This window comes from Mustela erminea, chromosome 14, assembly GCF_009829155.1.
Source record: "Mustela erminea isolate mMusErm1 chromosome 14, mMusErm1.Pri, whole genome shotgun sequence".
NCBI lineage: Eukaryota > Metazoa > Chordata > Mammalia > Carnivora > Mustelidae > Mustela > Mustela erminea.
In genome coordinates, this window is record NC_045627.1 from 74549869 (window position 1) to 74566979 (window position 17111).

General features: G+C 38.4%; 1 protein-coding gene across 3 annotated transcripts; it reads right to left on the reverse strand.

Moving 5' to 3' along the window:
• Nucleotides 1–420: 420 nt before the first annotated feature.
• ZDHHC6 (zinc finger DHHC-type palmitoyltransferase 6) lies at nt 421–17107 on the reverse strand. 3 transcript variants are annotated; one of them, XM_032311868.1, is made up of 11 exons: nt 16903–17107; nt 15361–15841; nt 13622–13713; nt 12073–12232; nt 10479–10640; nt 8566–8619; nt 4033–4200; nt 3016–3057; nt 2197–2342; nt 2067–2113; nt 429–1038 (listed from the first exon to the last, which is right to left on the reverse strand). In XM_032311868.1, exons 2-11 carry the CDS (start codon nt 15625–15627, stop codon nt 935–937), a joined length of 1242 nt encoding a protein of 413 aa, XP_032167759.1. In that variant the 5' UTR covers nt 15628–15841; nt 16903–17107; the 3' UTR covers nt 429–934. The 3 variants fall into 3 exon arrangements, with proteins under 3 accessions (XP_032167760.1, XP_032167759.1, XP_032167758.1); XM_032311867.1 differs by having other exon boundaries at nt 16841–17107; XM_032311869.1 differs by lacking the exon at nt 16903–17107 and having other exon boundaries at nt 421–1038; nt 12073–12140; nt 15361–15407.
• Nucleotides 17108–17111: the final 4 nt, after the last annotated feature.

Here is a 17111-nt window from a genome sequence, read left to right on the forward strand (position 1 = left end):
CACTAGAACAGAGTCCTGTTTCATTCACTGCTGAATCTCCAAGTGTGTTCCCTTAATGTTAACTGTTACAACCCCCAAAAGCTCAAGTTCCCTGCCTTAGGAAGAATTAGAATGGGAGCAGACGACTTCTGTAATTCTACTTGTGCCTAGACAAGCCCAACGTTAAGCATCCAATCCATCAGCTTAGATCCTACCATTCGCATGAACTTCAAGATTTGAGAGACTCAAGTGTATAGCTGTAGCAGTTGGAGCTCGCTGAAAGTTTCCCAGAATACTGTGATCTCATACCACTAGCTCATTTACTGAACATCTTAAGACTCGGGATTAAAGATGCCAATTTCTCACAAGGTAGTAGAGGAGTTTTTCCACAAAGAACTATGACAAAGCTTTTTAGTCAGCCAAAAGAAAGAGGATAGTAAAAAATTAGATTTATACAGAACAGCCATTGATCTTTATTTGATTTGACAAAATCTGCATTATTAAAAGACAGGTAATAAAATTTAAGCTTATATTGAATCTGATGTATGTTTTCTACAGTATCTAGAATATTACATAAGAAATAACCGAGGGGGAAACAGAATAAAAGCATCACATGCAGATGCTCCTGGCAAAGGGGGAACTATATCTGCAGGTGAGGTCCATAGTGTGCAGCGCATAAAAAAAATCCTAGAGAAAATGCAATTGACTTACTTGGGTGAAGTGTTTTTCCTTTTGTGGAGAGAAAGAAGTGACAGAGGGGCAGGAATTCAAAGGCATATGCAGAATGGCTTCTTCATTTCAAAATGGTAATAAAAATATTTAGATTATGGCACTAGGGCACCTTTGAGGAAAAGAACACCTTAACCAGAGTAGGCTCATTGCATAATTCTTTAGTAATATGTACAATTTTCAAGTAATGGAGAGGACTTAAAGAGTAATTTTACTTCAGCAGTGGCTATCTATTTTTCTTCTCGCCCTCTGGGGCTTGATCTGTTTCAGCATCACAGGGACATTTCTCCACACAGTTTCTGGGGAACCAGCCTCTGATTCGTGAAACACCTGATGGAGAAAATGAAATTGATGTGAATAGATTTAGTGATATTGCTGAGCCAAATAAGTCCCACTACTTCAAATCAGTAAGCTTTTAGTTCTGTTTTACTTTTTTCCTCCTTTACCAGCTTTTATAAGCTTAATTTGAGAAAAAAAAATATGTATATGTTTAAAAGCTGTCTGTCAAGTCAGAAAACCAGTATTTCCCAAATGCTATTAGCTGGGAAAGGTGCAAATGTGGTTCAGGACAAGCCCTAAGTGGAGCATGGGGGGGGCGGGGGAACATGGGCAGGATTCCTCAATACGGGTGTTCACTTACATATGTGTGATCGTGGTGTTCTGGGCACTCTCATACTTCACCTGTTCCAGGGAACCACCTCCCTGTAGCTTCTATGAATTTCCTTCTTAGGTTTCTTCCTAACATGTAAATTTCTGTGTCAAGGTTGCCTAAGCAGTCATATTGGGTGAATCTAAAGGCATCCAGAATTAACCTTTACTTTACAAAGGAACAGTTCTAAAACTTAAAGAAAAGAAAAAAAATTAAAGACACAGAAAATTTCAATCTGTTAATTTCTGTAATAAAATCATAGGAATATGCATTCACAGAGAGAGTGTAGGGCAAAGGGGTCTGGTGTATAGGCTGTAAAGCCGGACTGCTTGGGCTGGACACCTGGCTCTACCTGTTTTTAGTGCGGTCTTGGGCAAGGTGCTCAGTCTCTGCATTTTGGTTTCCTCACCAGTGAAATGTACATGAGGGCTGTGGGGGCTTCACCACAAGTGAAGCACTTCTACAAGTGCCTGTCACACAGATCATGATGACCTCTGATATTAGCTGCCCCTAAAAAGACCTGATAAATAGAAGTGCTATGGAGAAATAATCTAAGAAGCCTTTTTCTGTTGCTTGATGGTGTGTCTTATGTCTTATGCTTGATGGTTATGTCCTAATGCACATGACACTGATTGTAACAGTTGTTCTCCCACAATTTGGAATTATTACTAGCAGCTGGTCTATTAAACATTTGTTGCCATTTCCATACCTTCTACAGAGGCATCATCAAGAATTTTATCTCCATACAACCAGTATCTGAAATATTTAAAAGATTAAAATTAATTTTTTTAGGCTAGATGCTAATTTAAAGAAGAAAGTCAGTACTTTCTCTCACTCACCGTAACCCTCTTGTGGCTAAAATGAATTCCCCTTTCTGTAGCCTTATTCGAGGCTCTTCAGTGCAGGGGCTCGTGAAGAAGGTTTTGATTCCTTTATTCAAAGGACAGCAGGCACCACTGTAATCTTCTATTACTCTATACCGTACCTGGCATCAGTAATCAGAAAAACAATGTAATGTTTACCTCTGAATTTCTGTAAATTTGAATTTAAACTGTTAAAGGCAGACCCAAAGTTATCAGGTGACAAGTCTTTACCTCCCAGATCCTTTATAAGAGGCAACTGACATTTCTAGTTCTCTAGGCTTTTCTTAGCCTGCATTTCAAGCACATCGCTACGAATTAAATTCTAGATCAGTACTGTCCAGTAGAACTTTCTACAGTGAAGGAAATGTTCTATATTTGTGGTAACCGATGGGTAGGCCCTAGACACACACAGGTACTAAGCACTTCTAATATGGCCAGTACAACCAAGAAGCTCAATTTTTTATTTTATTTTAGTTACTTTAAATTTAAATAGCCACATGTGGCTAGCGGTCATCAAATTGTACAGCAGAAGTGTAAGGATGGGTTTCATACTAAAGAGCTATAATGAGGATTTCTGTTGGCAATATAAACTGACTACATTCCCTCCAAACCTCCAAACTACTTAAAAGAAAACAAAAGTGAACTGTATCAAATTTCAACAATTGTAGTAAGAAACATTATTTCATAAAAGCCAACAGTTAGCTTCTACTCAGAGGCAATTCTGAAAACTATACAGAAGGGTAGAGCCTGACAAAAGGAAAAAGAAACTAGTATCATTGCAAAATTTTTACTTACACTTCTGACTCTTTTATCTGCTTTTTGTTTCAACTGTTCAATCTGTTTGGAGATATAAAAAGAACAAATGTTACAACAAACTCCCAATTTTCCAGCATTTCACAGTGCTGACAATTCAAAGGCCCCATGTTTTTGTTTTGTTTTGTTCAGAAAAGTGGAAAGTGGGCTCTCTGACTGAGAGCAGGAGCTGGCATGAGGCTTTCTTCTCCATAGTCTCTGTCTTCATCTGTGTATACTCACTGAGCATTTGCTATGGCCCAGGGATCAGGGAGATGTACTCACTGCCCTCATGGGACTTCTAGGCTAGTCCTGAAAGTGATGATGACAGAGATTCACGGATTCTTCAGAGACAAGGTAGACAGACTGCAAAATTCATCCGCAAGTCTCCAATGAAAGTCATCATTATGATATACTTTTCCTCACTTATTCAGCAACAATTTATTAAATGGTACTATATTAGATATAGTAAGGGAAATCAAGATAACTCGTGGTCTCTGTATTAGAATCTTGTTAAAGATATAAGATAAAAGAATTAAATAAAAGTGAGACCTCATGGGTACCACAGAGTTGCATACGGTTAAGTGCCAAATCAAGATGAGGTGGAACTGGAACTGGCCTTGATAATTTCTAATACAGAAGAAGTCACAGAAGAGAGAAAAAACAGCATGGACAGAGTTAGGTGGCAGGAACACACAAGGGGTTCACTGAGGAAACCACGCCGGTTGGAAAGGGTGGTTTCCATTAGGAAGTAGTTGGAGGCAGTTTTAGGCTGGATTTTCTAACTAAGTAAAGGGATCAGGACTTTATGTCCCATGTATGGAGGATTAAAGAGAGATTTAAATTAAAAGAGAGAGAGGACAGAAGGAGTGCCTTGGGATTTTTAACTTAGATTTATTTTTGCCAAACTGAAAAAAGCCATATGACTTATCTTACTATAAAATGTCATCTGAGTTAAGGGGCACTTAAGGAGACAAGGGCTAGATAGAAAGGAAAGCCTATTTGCGCAGAAATACTTACTGTTAAGCTGTACGGGTGACAGTCTTTTCTCACTGGCCACGCTAGTCCATCTCCCTCCGGGACCCCTGACCACGTGAATACCTGCTTAAAGTTCTTCCACCGACTTCCCATATCATAGGGAAAAACAAAGACTTCATCCAGTTGGTAATACTGAATTCGATCTTTAGCCTGTGGGTAACAAAGAAGTAAGATAGCAGATGCCTCTGCCTCCAATGGCTCTAAATACTGTCCTATTGATAGTATTGACAGTAACATACATTTATTCCTCAAATTTGTATCACTCCTAAAAATGCTTCCTCCGTGTTGTCATGTTACACAGAAGAGACAGACAAACTTATCATAATATAAGAGGAACTTGCTATATTAACACCGACCTCATATGAGATCATTCAGGAAATGTCTGACTGGGCTTATTCAGGAACACACATTCAAAAATCCTTATTAAAAGAGTTAATAAGTGCCTGGGTGGCTTAGCTGGTTAAGCATCTGCTTTTGGGGCTCAGGTCACGGCCTCAGGATCCTGGGATGGAAGCGCGATGTCGGGCTTCCTGCTCAGCCAGGAGTCTGCTTCTCCTTCCACTGCCCCTCTCCCTGCTCGTGCTCTTTCTCTTTCAAATAAATAAAATCTAAATAAATAAATGAGTTATTAGCTTTTTTCCACATATAACATATCCTTAATGCTCTTTGCTCAGCAAAACAAAAGAATATAGGTGTAAGGAAGGGATGGTGATAAAAAGATTTAAGAGAAAGCAAGAGTTTATTCAGGATGAAAGAACTGTTTCAGGGGTGCTCCAGAATGCGGCAGTTGTATCGTGGGTAGCAACAACACCTGTGAAGTGGCCAGAAAAACGGGTTCCAGGGGAGTCGTCATTTTCTGAAAATTATTTTCTCAAAAAACTAGCAGAAATGTGTTCATCCTCTTTCAGTTTTTTATACCATTATACACGTATATATATACTTATGTATATATGCATTTATAGGTGTGCTTTATACATATACATAAATATTCAGGCTGTATAAATTATATTCTAGGCACTTGAATTGTTAACTTGAACTTAAGGAGATAAACTGACTTAGAATTTCTTAAGTTCCACTGACACCTAGTGGTATAAAGATGCATAATTTATTCTTATAATAAGTGTACAAACCCAGCTGAGTTTGTATCAATTTTTTTTGTTTTTTAAATTTGTATCAATTTTAGTGCCTGATAAATTTCAATAAATTTTCTATAAAGTTAACCACTTATTTATATTTTTTAGTCAGCAACAGAGTGCCAGTTTTAAAATAACTTCTAGGTTTAGCACGGTACTTTATGAAGAGCCTTGGTCATCAGAAAAAAATTATTAATCTAATGATGATTCTTACATTATTAACTAGAAATGACACCTTGAAATACTTTATTATCGGGGACAATATTTTAGGGAAAGTTTTCTTGCTTAGAAAATAATATTGATGTTAATTCAATTAAAATAATTGTCAAGCTATATGTATATGTATGAATCTACTAAACTGCAAATTCCCACACAAACAGTAAAGGATAATTTATTTTCCCTTTCTATAAACAAAAGTCTCAGAATCTTCAAAATGGTTAAGAGTCTCAAAGAACAGAGATTTAAGCCATTAACAAAGAAACAGTGGTAAGGATGAGAGTAGCTTACAAAAAGACTGAGGCCTGGTCTCTGCCCAAGAGAAGTACTCAGTGAAGTTGGGGTATTCTATCAATACTGTGTTAAAAGGTAACAGAGGTGTGGTCCCTTTTGGCTCAGTCGGTTAAGCATCCGGCTCTTGATTTCAGCTTAGGTCATGATCTCAGGGTACTAAGATTCAGTCCCACATCAAGTTCTGCACTGAGTGTGGAGCCTGCTTAGGATTCTCTCTCTCCCTCTCTGTCCTTCCCCCCACTCATGCTCTCTCTCTCTCCCTTTCTCTCAAAATAAATAAATAAATAAATAAATAAATAAAATTTAAAAAAAGAGAGAGAGAGAGAGAAAGTAAGAAAGAGGCAACAGAGATGTGTAACAGGTGCTATGGGAAAGGCAAAAAAAAAAAAAAAAAAAGAAAGAAAAAAATAAAGCCCACTTAGCTAATCTAGGGAGAGTCAAGGAAGGTTCTTTGGAAGAAATGACACCTAAAATAGGTCTTGAGGCAGAAGAAATCAGCAAAAGGGAGGAAGAGTGTTCTGGGTAGAGCGAATGACATGTGAAAAGATACAGAAGCATATGATGTATAAAATTGGGAGTTTTTGATTTTAGTTGGTATCAAGAGTGAGATGGGCTGGGAAGAGGTACAAAATGCTAAGGAGCTTGGACTTAAACCTGTATATCAGTGGTTCTCAAAGCATGCCTTGCATACCTCTTCCAGTTCCCAAGATCTTTTCTTATGGTTCAACAAAATCAAACAACTTTCATCTTAATATTAACATGTTATTTGTCTTTTTCATTGTGTTGATATTTGCAGTAGTGGGTAAAATTGCTAGTACCTTTAGCAGGAATCATGATAGTGGCACCAAACTGTGTAAATAGAGATTACATTCTTCACCATTACATACTCATGATTTAAAAAAAAAATCGAACAAAAGTTTTACATAAGAATGTTCTCGATGATGCAATAAAAATAATTATTTTCATTAAATCTCAACTCTCAAGTAGATGACCTCTCATGTGACAAAATGGGGAGGACACATAAAGCACACCAAAGCGTTTATCTCAAGGAAAACATCTGTTTGTGTTGTGAACTAATAAAAGCTGTATAGCCAACTTTTTTCATTTAATGCAATTTTACTTGAAAGAATGAGTAATGAAACAAACTAAGGTTACTGAAACTTCAATATTTGGCAGAAATTTTCTCAAAAATTAACAAAGTCAAGCTGTTACTTCAATGTAAACAACTGAGTATCTATTGTCAGTGAAAAAATTAAGGCTTTCAAGTGAAAATTAGAATTTTGGAAAATTTGTATCCACTGCGATGAGCCTGATTGCTTTCCAAAATAAAGGCCCTTCCCCCAGAAAATTGGTAATGATATGAATCAATGTGTCAGCATTTGGAAAATGTGCATTACTCTATAAAACTGTATTTTCCAAATGACCAATACCTGATGTTATAAAATCATGTATGGGTAAAAGGTCCATTCAAAGAGCAAGATGTACTGATGGACTGAAATGTACAAGAGTACAAAACGTTTACTGATAGAGCTTTACCTCTTACATACAACTAACCTTTCAAGGCTATCACCTGTGAAGTTCTCATGAAGTACCAAAGAATATCCACTGTCAACTAAAAAGCCTATTAAAATACTCTTTCCTTTTCTACCTACTTATCTGTGTGAAGCTGGATTTTCTTCATATACTTCAATCAAAGCAACATATCGCAACAGAGTGAATGCAGGAGATGTGAGAATCCAACTGTCTTCTGTTAAGTCAGATATTAAAGAGATTTGTAAAAATACAAAACAATGCCACTCTTCTATTTTTTACTTTGAAAAATATAATAATTTTTTTAAATATGCTATTTTTATTAACATATAATGGGTTTATTATTTTTAAATGAAATTATAAAGCTTCAAAATTTTTCTCAAGAAATATGACAATCATTGATAACTACTACACAAATTAAGAAAGCTCTTTAGTGTCCTTAACAATTTTGAGAATGTAAAAGGGTTCTGAAACCAAAAAGTTTAAGAAACTAGTCCTATAACTTCAAGCTATAGACTGGCTGCCAGGGGGCTAAATATGTCCTATTGTTATGTTTTATTTGGCCCACAAGTCTTTTTGTTTTTAATGTGAACTGCTTCCTAATATCTAAAAACAAAGAGATGTCACAGAAATCCAGATCTCTTACTCTTCTAGAAAAACAATTAGATGATTTCAGAATACTGAGTGAGTACCCCCCATGGTAACAATCAGCTTCATCTGTTAGGCAGCTCTAGTATCACAGGCTGGCTCCTGTCACCTAAGTGATCCGCCTGGCCCCCGCAGGCATGTGGGTTTATAGTCCCTGCTACAGTGATGGTGAGGCTCTGAGAAGCTGTAAGCGGGGAGCAGAGTGGTAAGATTGACTTTACAACAGAATCGCAACAGACAGAATGAAGTATGTATTAAGGGTTGGGAGGTCTGTAACAAGCTATGCTCTAAGTCCTATGGCTTATGAAGGTTTGTTAGTCCTAAAGCACTGAAAAAAACTTGATGGCATCTTGGTGGGAGAGATGTTCCTTTCTGAATGGTCTGCCTTAACCCCTAATCTGAGGAAGAATGGCCAAATGATTTAATGGATGGCTTGGGCTTCTTCAGCAACTCAGGGTGAATGAGAAGCATATTTCGGTGGGAGTTACATTAAACCAAGAATGAATCAAAATGTTTCTTTTCTATATTCTTCTTTTATGTGGCACTCAAATGACCGAAGAAAGCCATCTGATAGTGAAGTTTTCAATTCCAGGCATTTATTAGTTAATCTGGCCTATGAACTAATTTTTATTTTTTTTTATTTTTTTCTGAGCTAATCTTTATTGAGATTGAGGAAACAATTATTAAAATTTACCTTTTCTTCAATCCATGATTCAATAGAAGTTTTGTTTCTGAGAATTATTTTCATCTGAAAATTAAATGATACACAGTAAAATTTTATGATGAAACTTCAGTTCATTTAAGATTATCATCTTTGTAGTAACCCTATGAGATAGTTTTTATTGGTGCATTCCACTGATGAAGAGATCAGGATAACAAAGGTTAAGTGACATACTCAGGGTGTGGTCTACCTGACTCTAAAGTCCTTGCTCTTCAGCACTGTGCTACAAAGCCTCTCCACAAAATGATAATGGTCATCATCCATAATCAAATCTGAATCTACTAGCTTAATAAAGCTTCAGGTTTTAAGTACTACCTTCTGAACAAGGCTTCCACACTATTAATAAAACATTGATACAATCCACTTAATCAGTATTTGTGCATTTTGCTACTAAAATCGTTTATCACTATCTTTAATTAACCTTAAGTTTATGATTAATTTATTTACTACAACGAAGTGACTCAGTCAACCTAGATATTCCGCCTGCTTTAAAAACCAAATATATTCAGTCTTGATTCTATTAATCAATTTTCCTAGCTATGACTCAATCCACTTATCTGGGCTTTTACACCACAGGGTTTTAGTCTATTTCTAATATGATTCTTAATCAGAGGCAGTGGGGGAATTTTTTCAAAGAATTTGACCCCAGGCTAATAGAAAACATAAAGTATAACCAAAACCAAGATATTTCAAAACTACAAGTTTGAAAGGGTTGAGTGATGCACCAGAGCCCTCAGGCCAGCATTTCTGATTCTATGAGAGGTCTGTGTTTCCTTTTAGTCCAGCTGTGTCCACAGAAACAGTGGGGCAGGGTAAAGACACATATGGGAAAGAAGTCCTCACCATATTCCTATGGCTGAGCACAACAGAACCTGGCCCACAGCGGGCCTTCGACTAGTGAGTAAGTTAACTAAGTGAACGGAATGGTTCATAATTGTTTTGTCATGGGCCACATCCTCCTCCCCTGTGCTCTCACAGCACTTTGTACATAAATCTGTGATATTCACATGAGCCAGTATTAGTTAACTAATAGATAGTTTAGATAACGCAGAATATCATTCTTAGTTATTTTCGAATGTTACCTTTTTTGTTTGTTTGTTTTTAATTATTTCCTCAGAAAGCATAAGGTATACCGACTAACATTAATATGCATGAACAACACTAGTCATCAATCTAAGTTATAATTGTGTCACCCATCTTCTCCTTGCTTTTCAATATTTACAGGAATCTTCCTGTAAAGTCACTAATAGTGACTTCCCTAAGAGCAGGACTTTTTTCATTATTGCAGCCTCCGAAATTAGCACACTAATTCACCAGAGTAGCCATTAAATAGCACCGTACCATAGGGTTGTTATTGGAATTAAATGAACTACTACATGTGATGTCCCTAAAACGGTGTCTTGCACATAGTAAGTGCTGAATAAACATTGGCTTTATTATGATGATGATGATTAAATACATGCTATTATAAAACAGCATTAATAATTATGTTTACTGAATACATAAGTGGATTATCTTGAGTTAAGTCACTTCACCTTTCCGTGATTCAATTACTCATCTGTAAGGAAGGGGAAAATATCCCTCTTCAACTCTTTCTGGGGGTTGATGTGAAGATCAAGAGAGACCACAATGTGATAAAGGCTTTCTCAACTATAAAGTGATATATAACTCTAAGATAACACTTTAAAAATTCAATCAATTACCTGGAGATTTAGGTAGTCACTTCAAAATCATCTGGCTAGTACAGAGATTAGCTACCTCGATGGTACAGGTAACAGTAACTTCCATTTCATACTGCATACCTGAATGCGGTCTTCAGCTCTTTCTCATCACAAGCAGCCCCAGTAAGTGAACAACTTTTTGCTAGAGGTAAACAAGAAACTTACCTGGATAAAAAACAACATCCCAACAGCTATGGTTGTTCCTAAAGCTAATCCCAAGGCAAACAAAGTAGCCGCAAATGCTGCTAATCCAAATGGAATAATTGGAAGAGGATCTCTCCGGGCTGCACTCATATCAATCTTGACTGTGTTCCACCCAAAGGAGAGCTACGAACAACAACACACACTTGAAATGTTCAGTTGTTATAAATGGTCAGATTGTACTGGGACACTTAAAACAACTTGATCAAAAAAAGATCAACAAATGATAACCTGAAGCTGTGGCTAAAAGAAAATGAATTTCTAATGTGTTTCTAATTGATACTGGGGCTTGAACTCATACTGATACGCAGAATATCATTCTTAGTTATTTTCGAATGTTACCTTTTTTGTTTGTTTGTTTTTAATTATTTCCTCAGAAAGCATAAGGTATACCGACTAACATTAATATGCATGAACAACACTAGTCATCAATCTAAGTTATAATTGTGTCACCCATCTTCTCCTTGCTTTTCAATATTTACAGGAATCTTCCACAGCAAAAAAAAAAAAGACAGCCTAGAATTTAGTTGTTTCTTCCCTCATGTGCCACAATCAGAGGTGTAAAAACTGGCAAAATGCAGCGAAACATGCCCTGTAGATGCTTACCACCTGGTCTGCAAAATGTTTTCAAATAGTCACCCAGGTGCTAACATTTAAAAATCAGGAGACGTTAAACTTCTGGTTTAACTTTAACTTTTTTGAAGTCCAGATTTTCTGATTTTTTCCTGAAAAACTAGAAGATCTAGTATCACTGGACTAGGTCTCCAGACATCAGAAACTGGTTGAGGTTGATACGGATTGTCCCACCAATGAAGGGCCTACGTTCTCCAGGTGCTACAGTCCTTTTAGCATTTACCCATCAGGCTTCTTTAGGGATTGAATCTGTGCCCCTGAAGTTTTCTACTTGCCCATCAGTCAACCTAATCTTCTGGAGGATATTTTAGGACATGTGCCTGCTCCATGAGCTACCTTCCATGGCACTGGAATTAGAAATGAACAGAAGAACTGAAACTTGCAAAATGAATTAGATGGAAATAGAAAATACTAGGGCTTTTTCTTCTTGTTCCTTTTTTCTCATTATTCTCACCACAGCTACAAAGTGTGGAATCGAATAAATTATACATACAGTAATAATATTATCAACTTCAACTACAGCTAGTAAGGTACGTTTCCAAAACAAAATAATTTTTCCTCATCTAAAAAACTAAGTGTTTGGGTACCTGGGTGGCTTAGTCAGTTAAGTGGCTGCCTTCAGTTCAGGTCATGATTGCAGGGTTGTGAGATCCAGGCGGGTGTTAGGCTTCCTGCTCAGCAGGGAGTCTGCTTCTCCCTCTCCCTCCCGCTCATGCTCTCTCTCTCTCAAATGAATAAAAAAAGCTTAAGAAAAAAATTAAATTTTAATAGCTTTTTTTTTTAAAGAAATTCATATATATGTAAAGCAAAGTTCTGTTTCCCAACCTAAATCATGAACATCATCATTCCAAAAGGGGCTTCTTAAATAACTGTAACTACCATTTAATTCGGCATAAATGATTTTATAACAAACACTGTCACTTACCCGATTATAAAGCTGTGTATACATAGTCATAACAAAAATGAAGGCAGCATGAATACAACCCAGTGGTGCTAAAAGGAGAAACAGTGTGAACGAAGCATGGTTTTGGTAACCACAACAATTGTTGATCCAAGGACAGTGATGGTCCATCTTCATCACACATCTAACAAGAAAAATTTACATAAAACATGAGGCAAAAAATCCTGTCTACTTTAAACAACTTTGGTCTTCAAAAGATCAAGTAAACAGAAAACCAGCAAGCCTGACTCACAGAGGAATTATACTCCATGGAACAGAAAGAAAAGTCTTTATGAGTTTTTAAACAACTCTGAACAGTGACTTCTTTTAAATTCTAAACAACACAAGAGAAGTCAGGATTTGTAACAGCTTCTGAGGAAACAAGATCTGCTACAAGTGAGTTTGTTTTAAGATGTCAGGAGGCCCACAGAGAGGTTCATTATAAAGAAAAAAGCTTAGGGGCGCCTGGGTGGCTCAGTGGGTTAAAGCCTCTGCCTTCGGCTCAGGTCATGATCCCAGGGTTCTGGGATTGAGCCCCACATCGGGCTCTCTGCTCAGCAGGGAGCCTGCTTCCTCCTCTCTCTGCCTGCCTCTCTGCCTACTTGTGATCTCTGTCTATCAAATAAATAAATAAAATTTAAAAAAAAAAGATTTTTTTTAATCTCTAGCTCTGAAATGCAGTGACTGAGGTAGAGTACAACAGAGATTCAACAAAATCACTTCTAAATCTCTGCCAGGGTTGATGGGACCGAGAAGACCTTGTAACTTCCTTCCTGTTCTCATCCTTTAGATGTGGATTCTCTGAGCTACGAAGCTAACTATGGAATATAAGATGTGGTTTAACAAGCAAAGTCTTACTGAGCTTCCTTTCCTTGTTGCTAGAAGAATATTTCCTGGCCTCATACCAAACTATATATTTGCCACAAATGGTTTTCCTAAACCTCAACATTCTCATCACAAATTTCTTATTAATAAATCAGTGTAAGAGCTGTGTATGTAAAAAAGTTCTAGTTTATTTTGTATTCTTATAGTGATTTCATTTTCTTCCCATTAAGTTTTTTATATTGAACACTAGCGATAATACACACCTGAGTTTATTTATTAGATCTGCATAACGTGTAAATGTTAGTCGACCCAAATGATGGAAAGGGCAGGTGTCCCTTATAATTTAGACTCAGAACAATTCTAAAGCTAGTCAAGACGACAGCAGACAAGCACAATTAATCCTGATTTATGGAAACAACTTGAAGGTATAACTTTTTACTCTTGGCAGGCCAAGAAGCAAAATTAAATGTATATTTTTCCAAAAAGCAAATAAAAAAAAATCTTTTCACTTATAACAAAAAGGAGTGAAGAATGTTTATTATCAAATTGGTAACTTAATAAAATGGAGATACGGACACAAGTGTTTTGACAATGGTTTTTACAAAGAAGCCACCGTATAGAGACTAAAACTGAGACTGATGTGGCAGAAAGAAAAACGTAAGACCAGTAACCAAGCTGATCAGTCCCCAAAGAGGAGCAAAGACAGTACCTGTTACACTTTCTGCAGTGATGTGACCGTGGCGCCTTGTATGCTTGGCAGACTTTACAATACTGGAGGTACATGCTATCCTGAGAATTTTCCTTGGTAGCAAAATATAAAAAAAATTCATCAGTTATCTGATCCTAAGTAATAACATGTCAAGTCTTATGAATAAATGCTTTGGTATGGTTTGATTTTTCTTCTGTGAGGGGTTGGGTAAGGACAGAATCCTAACTTGCATTTCCAGTGCTTTTATTTGAGCTGAAATATTTTTAAATAATGAGTTTCTGGTTAACAGCCACATTGCTCTTCCAATTACCCAGAACTCATTTTTAATTTCTCTTCCCCCTGCTCTACCCAAACCCACCACCACTGATCGTAGCTGATTCTACTTTTCCAAACTCTTACTAGAATGGGAGGAGTTCAGGAAAAAGGTAGCTGACCGTGTGGCAGGAACTCTGGAGTGAGGATTCAAACATCAGAGCTGACACTTTTGAGATCTCTTTTGCACCATTTTGGTTACTTCTAACTACTTTCCTGTATCTCTTTCTAATCCAAACTATTTTCAGAATAATATTCCTCTAACGCAACCCTGATTAGGTCAGAGCTTGGCTTGACAAACTTCTACTACCTCCCTATGGCCTAACAATTCCTCACACATTTAAGGCCTTCCACAATCTGCCTTAGTTTCCGCTTTATTGGCACAACATAACCTGTTATTTCTAACTATATGCTTCCACCACCAACCAACCTGGAATGTCTTCTTTCCCATCTGTGGAAATTTCCACTCCTCCCTCAGGTCCCCAGCTGAAAAAGATCAGGTCCTTCTAAACTTCAACAGTACTCACCCCATTCTTCCCTATAATTTACTTACACAAGTCCCTTGGTTTCTCTCAACTATAAGGTTTTTCAGGATACAAAGTTGTCTTACTCATCTCTGTACCCACTTTAAATAGTATACTACATTAGTGTTTCTCCAACATTAACATACTTAAGAATCATCTGGGGATTTTGTTAAATGCTGATTCTGATTCCTAGGTCTCGAGTGGAGCCCAAGATTCTGCATTTCTAACAGCTATCAGGTGGTGTCCCTCAGCAAGCAATATGGAAAATCACAAGCATAAACTTTCCACAACTTTTAAAAAGCCACAAATTGATTTGTACTGTACTTCCTAATGTGACGATTTTAATATTGACTTTAAAACTTGATGATTTAAGCCAGCAATTTTTATAGACTCCCCAGCCCCCTTCATTCCTCTTTTTTCTTTTAATGCAGGACAAGTATTCCATAAAATTTCTCTGGGAAATACTAACTTTTTTTTTTTTTTTTTAATTTTTGGGAAATACTAATTTAGAGGAGTATTTTCAAACAGATACAAAATAAGTTCTTTGAGGGCGCCTGGGTGGCTCAGTGGGTTAAAGCCTCTGCCTTCAGCTCGGGTCATGATCCCAGGGTCCCGGGATGGAGCTCCGCATCAGGCTCTCTTCTTAGTGGAGAGCCTGCTTCCTCCTCTCTCTCTGTCTGCCTGCCTCTCTGCCTATTTGTGATCTCTGTCAAATAAATAAAAAAATCTTTAAAAAAAAAATAAAAAATAAATTCTTTGAGCTCTAAATGATAATTAGAATAATATGCTTAGCCTCTACTAAGGCAAAAAGTAGGCTGTGTCTGATATTATTGGTTAGCAGATAAGCCATAAACTAAATATATGATTATTTTTAGAGTTTCTTATCTTAGATCTTTTTCTTACCGGTTTCCACCCCAAAGGAACAAAGCCAGGACCAATAAACATGGCATTGAAGTAATTATAAAGAATCATGACCGTCCAATTAATCAACATGATGAAGTTCACGCTTCCTCCAGTTGTATGTAAAGGCCAATACCACAACACAGAGTCAATCATGGCCATCGTAGAACATATTGCTATAACACCAAGGGCTATAATGGGACCCCAATGACACAGTCTCTTTAATTCTTGGAGATTTTCAAACTTGATAACCGAGCAGAATGTACCCATTCTGGTGAGGAAGAATGCCTTCCTACTTTTAAAAAATTATAGATTTCCTTTTTCTGTGCACACATTTCCATGTGCCACCAGTCCATGTGGGTTCCTTAATTGTCATGCCTTTAAGCGGTGGGAGGTTAGTGCAGATTATGCCATTTTCACTGTAACACACTCAGAGCTCTTTGTCTCAACTAGGAGAATCCAGTGTCTTGGCTTGAAACCCAATCTAAAGAAAACAAAATGAGAAAGCTCAGTAAAAAATTTTATTATATACATTGACCTCCAATAACCACCTAAACAAAAGCATCTCACAAGTGCACTTCTATGGGATGAGCGCCTTCTCCGATGCTGAAGAGAACTACTTTATCCCCAAATAGGGCTTATCCCAAACACGACTCCAGGCTGAATGGCGTCTGAACTGAATACATGATTCGGAAAGAGTTGCTTTTACTCCTTTGTTTTCAACTTGTCGGGGAACTGGGACTGTCCAACCTTTAGTGAACGGTTTGGAGAGACCAAGATGTTCAGAGCTGGAGCAGGCGTGAGGGGTGACTGAATTCTTCACAGAAAAGAAACTGGCTTGGAGAGGGGGCTTACACCAAGCTGACCACTAACAGCTGACCCCAGACCAGAAACCAAGTCATCCACCTCCTTCTACGGAATTCGAAACTGCCTTTTACCGAATCGCCATTCGTCTAGTTAAGAGCCCGACTCGGGCTAAGTAAGGCCTTTGCCCGCGATTGCTCCCAAACACCAACTGCAGGATCTATTGGGGCCGAAGGTAAAGAGCCGAGGGAGTGGAAGCAGGGGACGGGGGGACAGAGGTGTGTGTGTGCAGTCATGACTCGAGGAACACGGGAGAATGAACAGGAATGAAAATATGTGAGGGGGGAAAAAAAGGAGGAAATGCCTCCGCAGCGAGGGCCAGGGAAGGCAGGACGCCGAGCGCCGGAAGATCTGTGGAAGGACTGATTTCTCACTGGGCTGCAGCGAGTCCAGGGACGATCCCAGATAAAGGGGAATAAGGACTTTCACGCAACAGATGCTACTGCCCCGTGCCTCAGTTTCCCGCCCGGGTCATGGAGCAGAGCGCTTAGAAATCCTCCCTCAGAGGAGAAACATCCCGGCAAGCGTGGTCGGTTTCAACATTCTGGAGATTCTGGGCTCATTCGGGTGGGGCGAGGACCGCCCAAATCACAGTTAAATCCCTTGCCTTGGCTCCCACCTCAGTCCGGTCCTTAGTGCCCGCTCCTCGGCCATCGCATTTCCGGGGCGGCCTGGGCTCACCCGGAACAGGTTTTCTCCTCTTCGGATAACGCCGTCATGGGGACCTCAGGCCCGCGCAAGCAGAAAGCAAATCCTGGCTGGAAGAGGGTGGAGTGCGGAACCTGCCGCCACCAGTCTGTCTCCCCGCCCGCTCTCTCGCCGCGGCTCTCCACCTCCCGCCCGCGGCGCCGTCTCTGCGACAGCCACTTCCGGGAGGTTCCCCACATCAC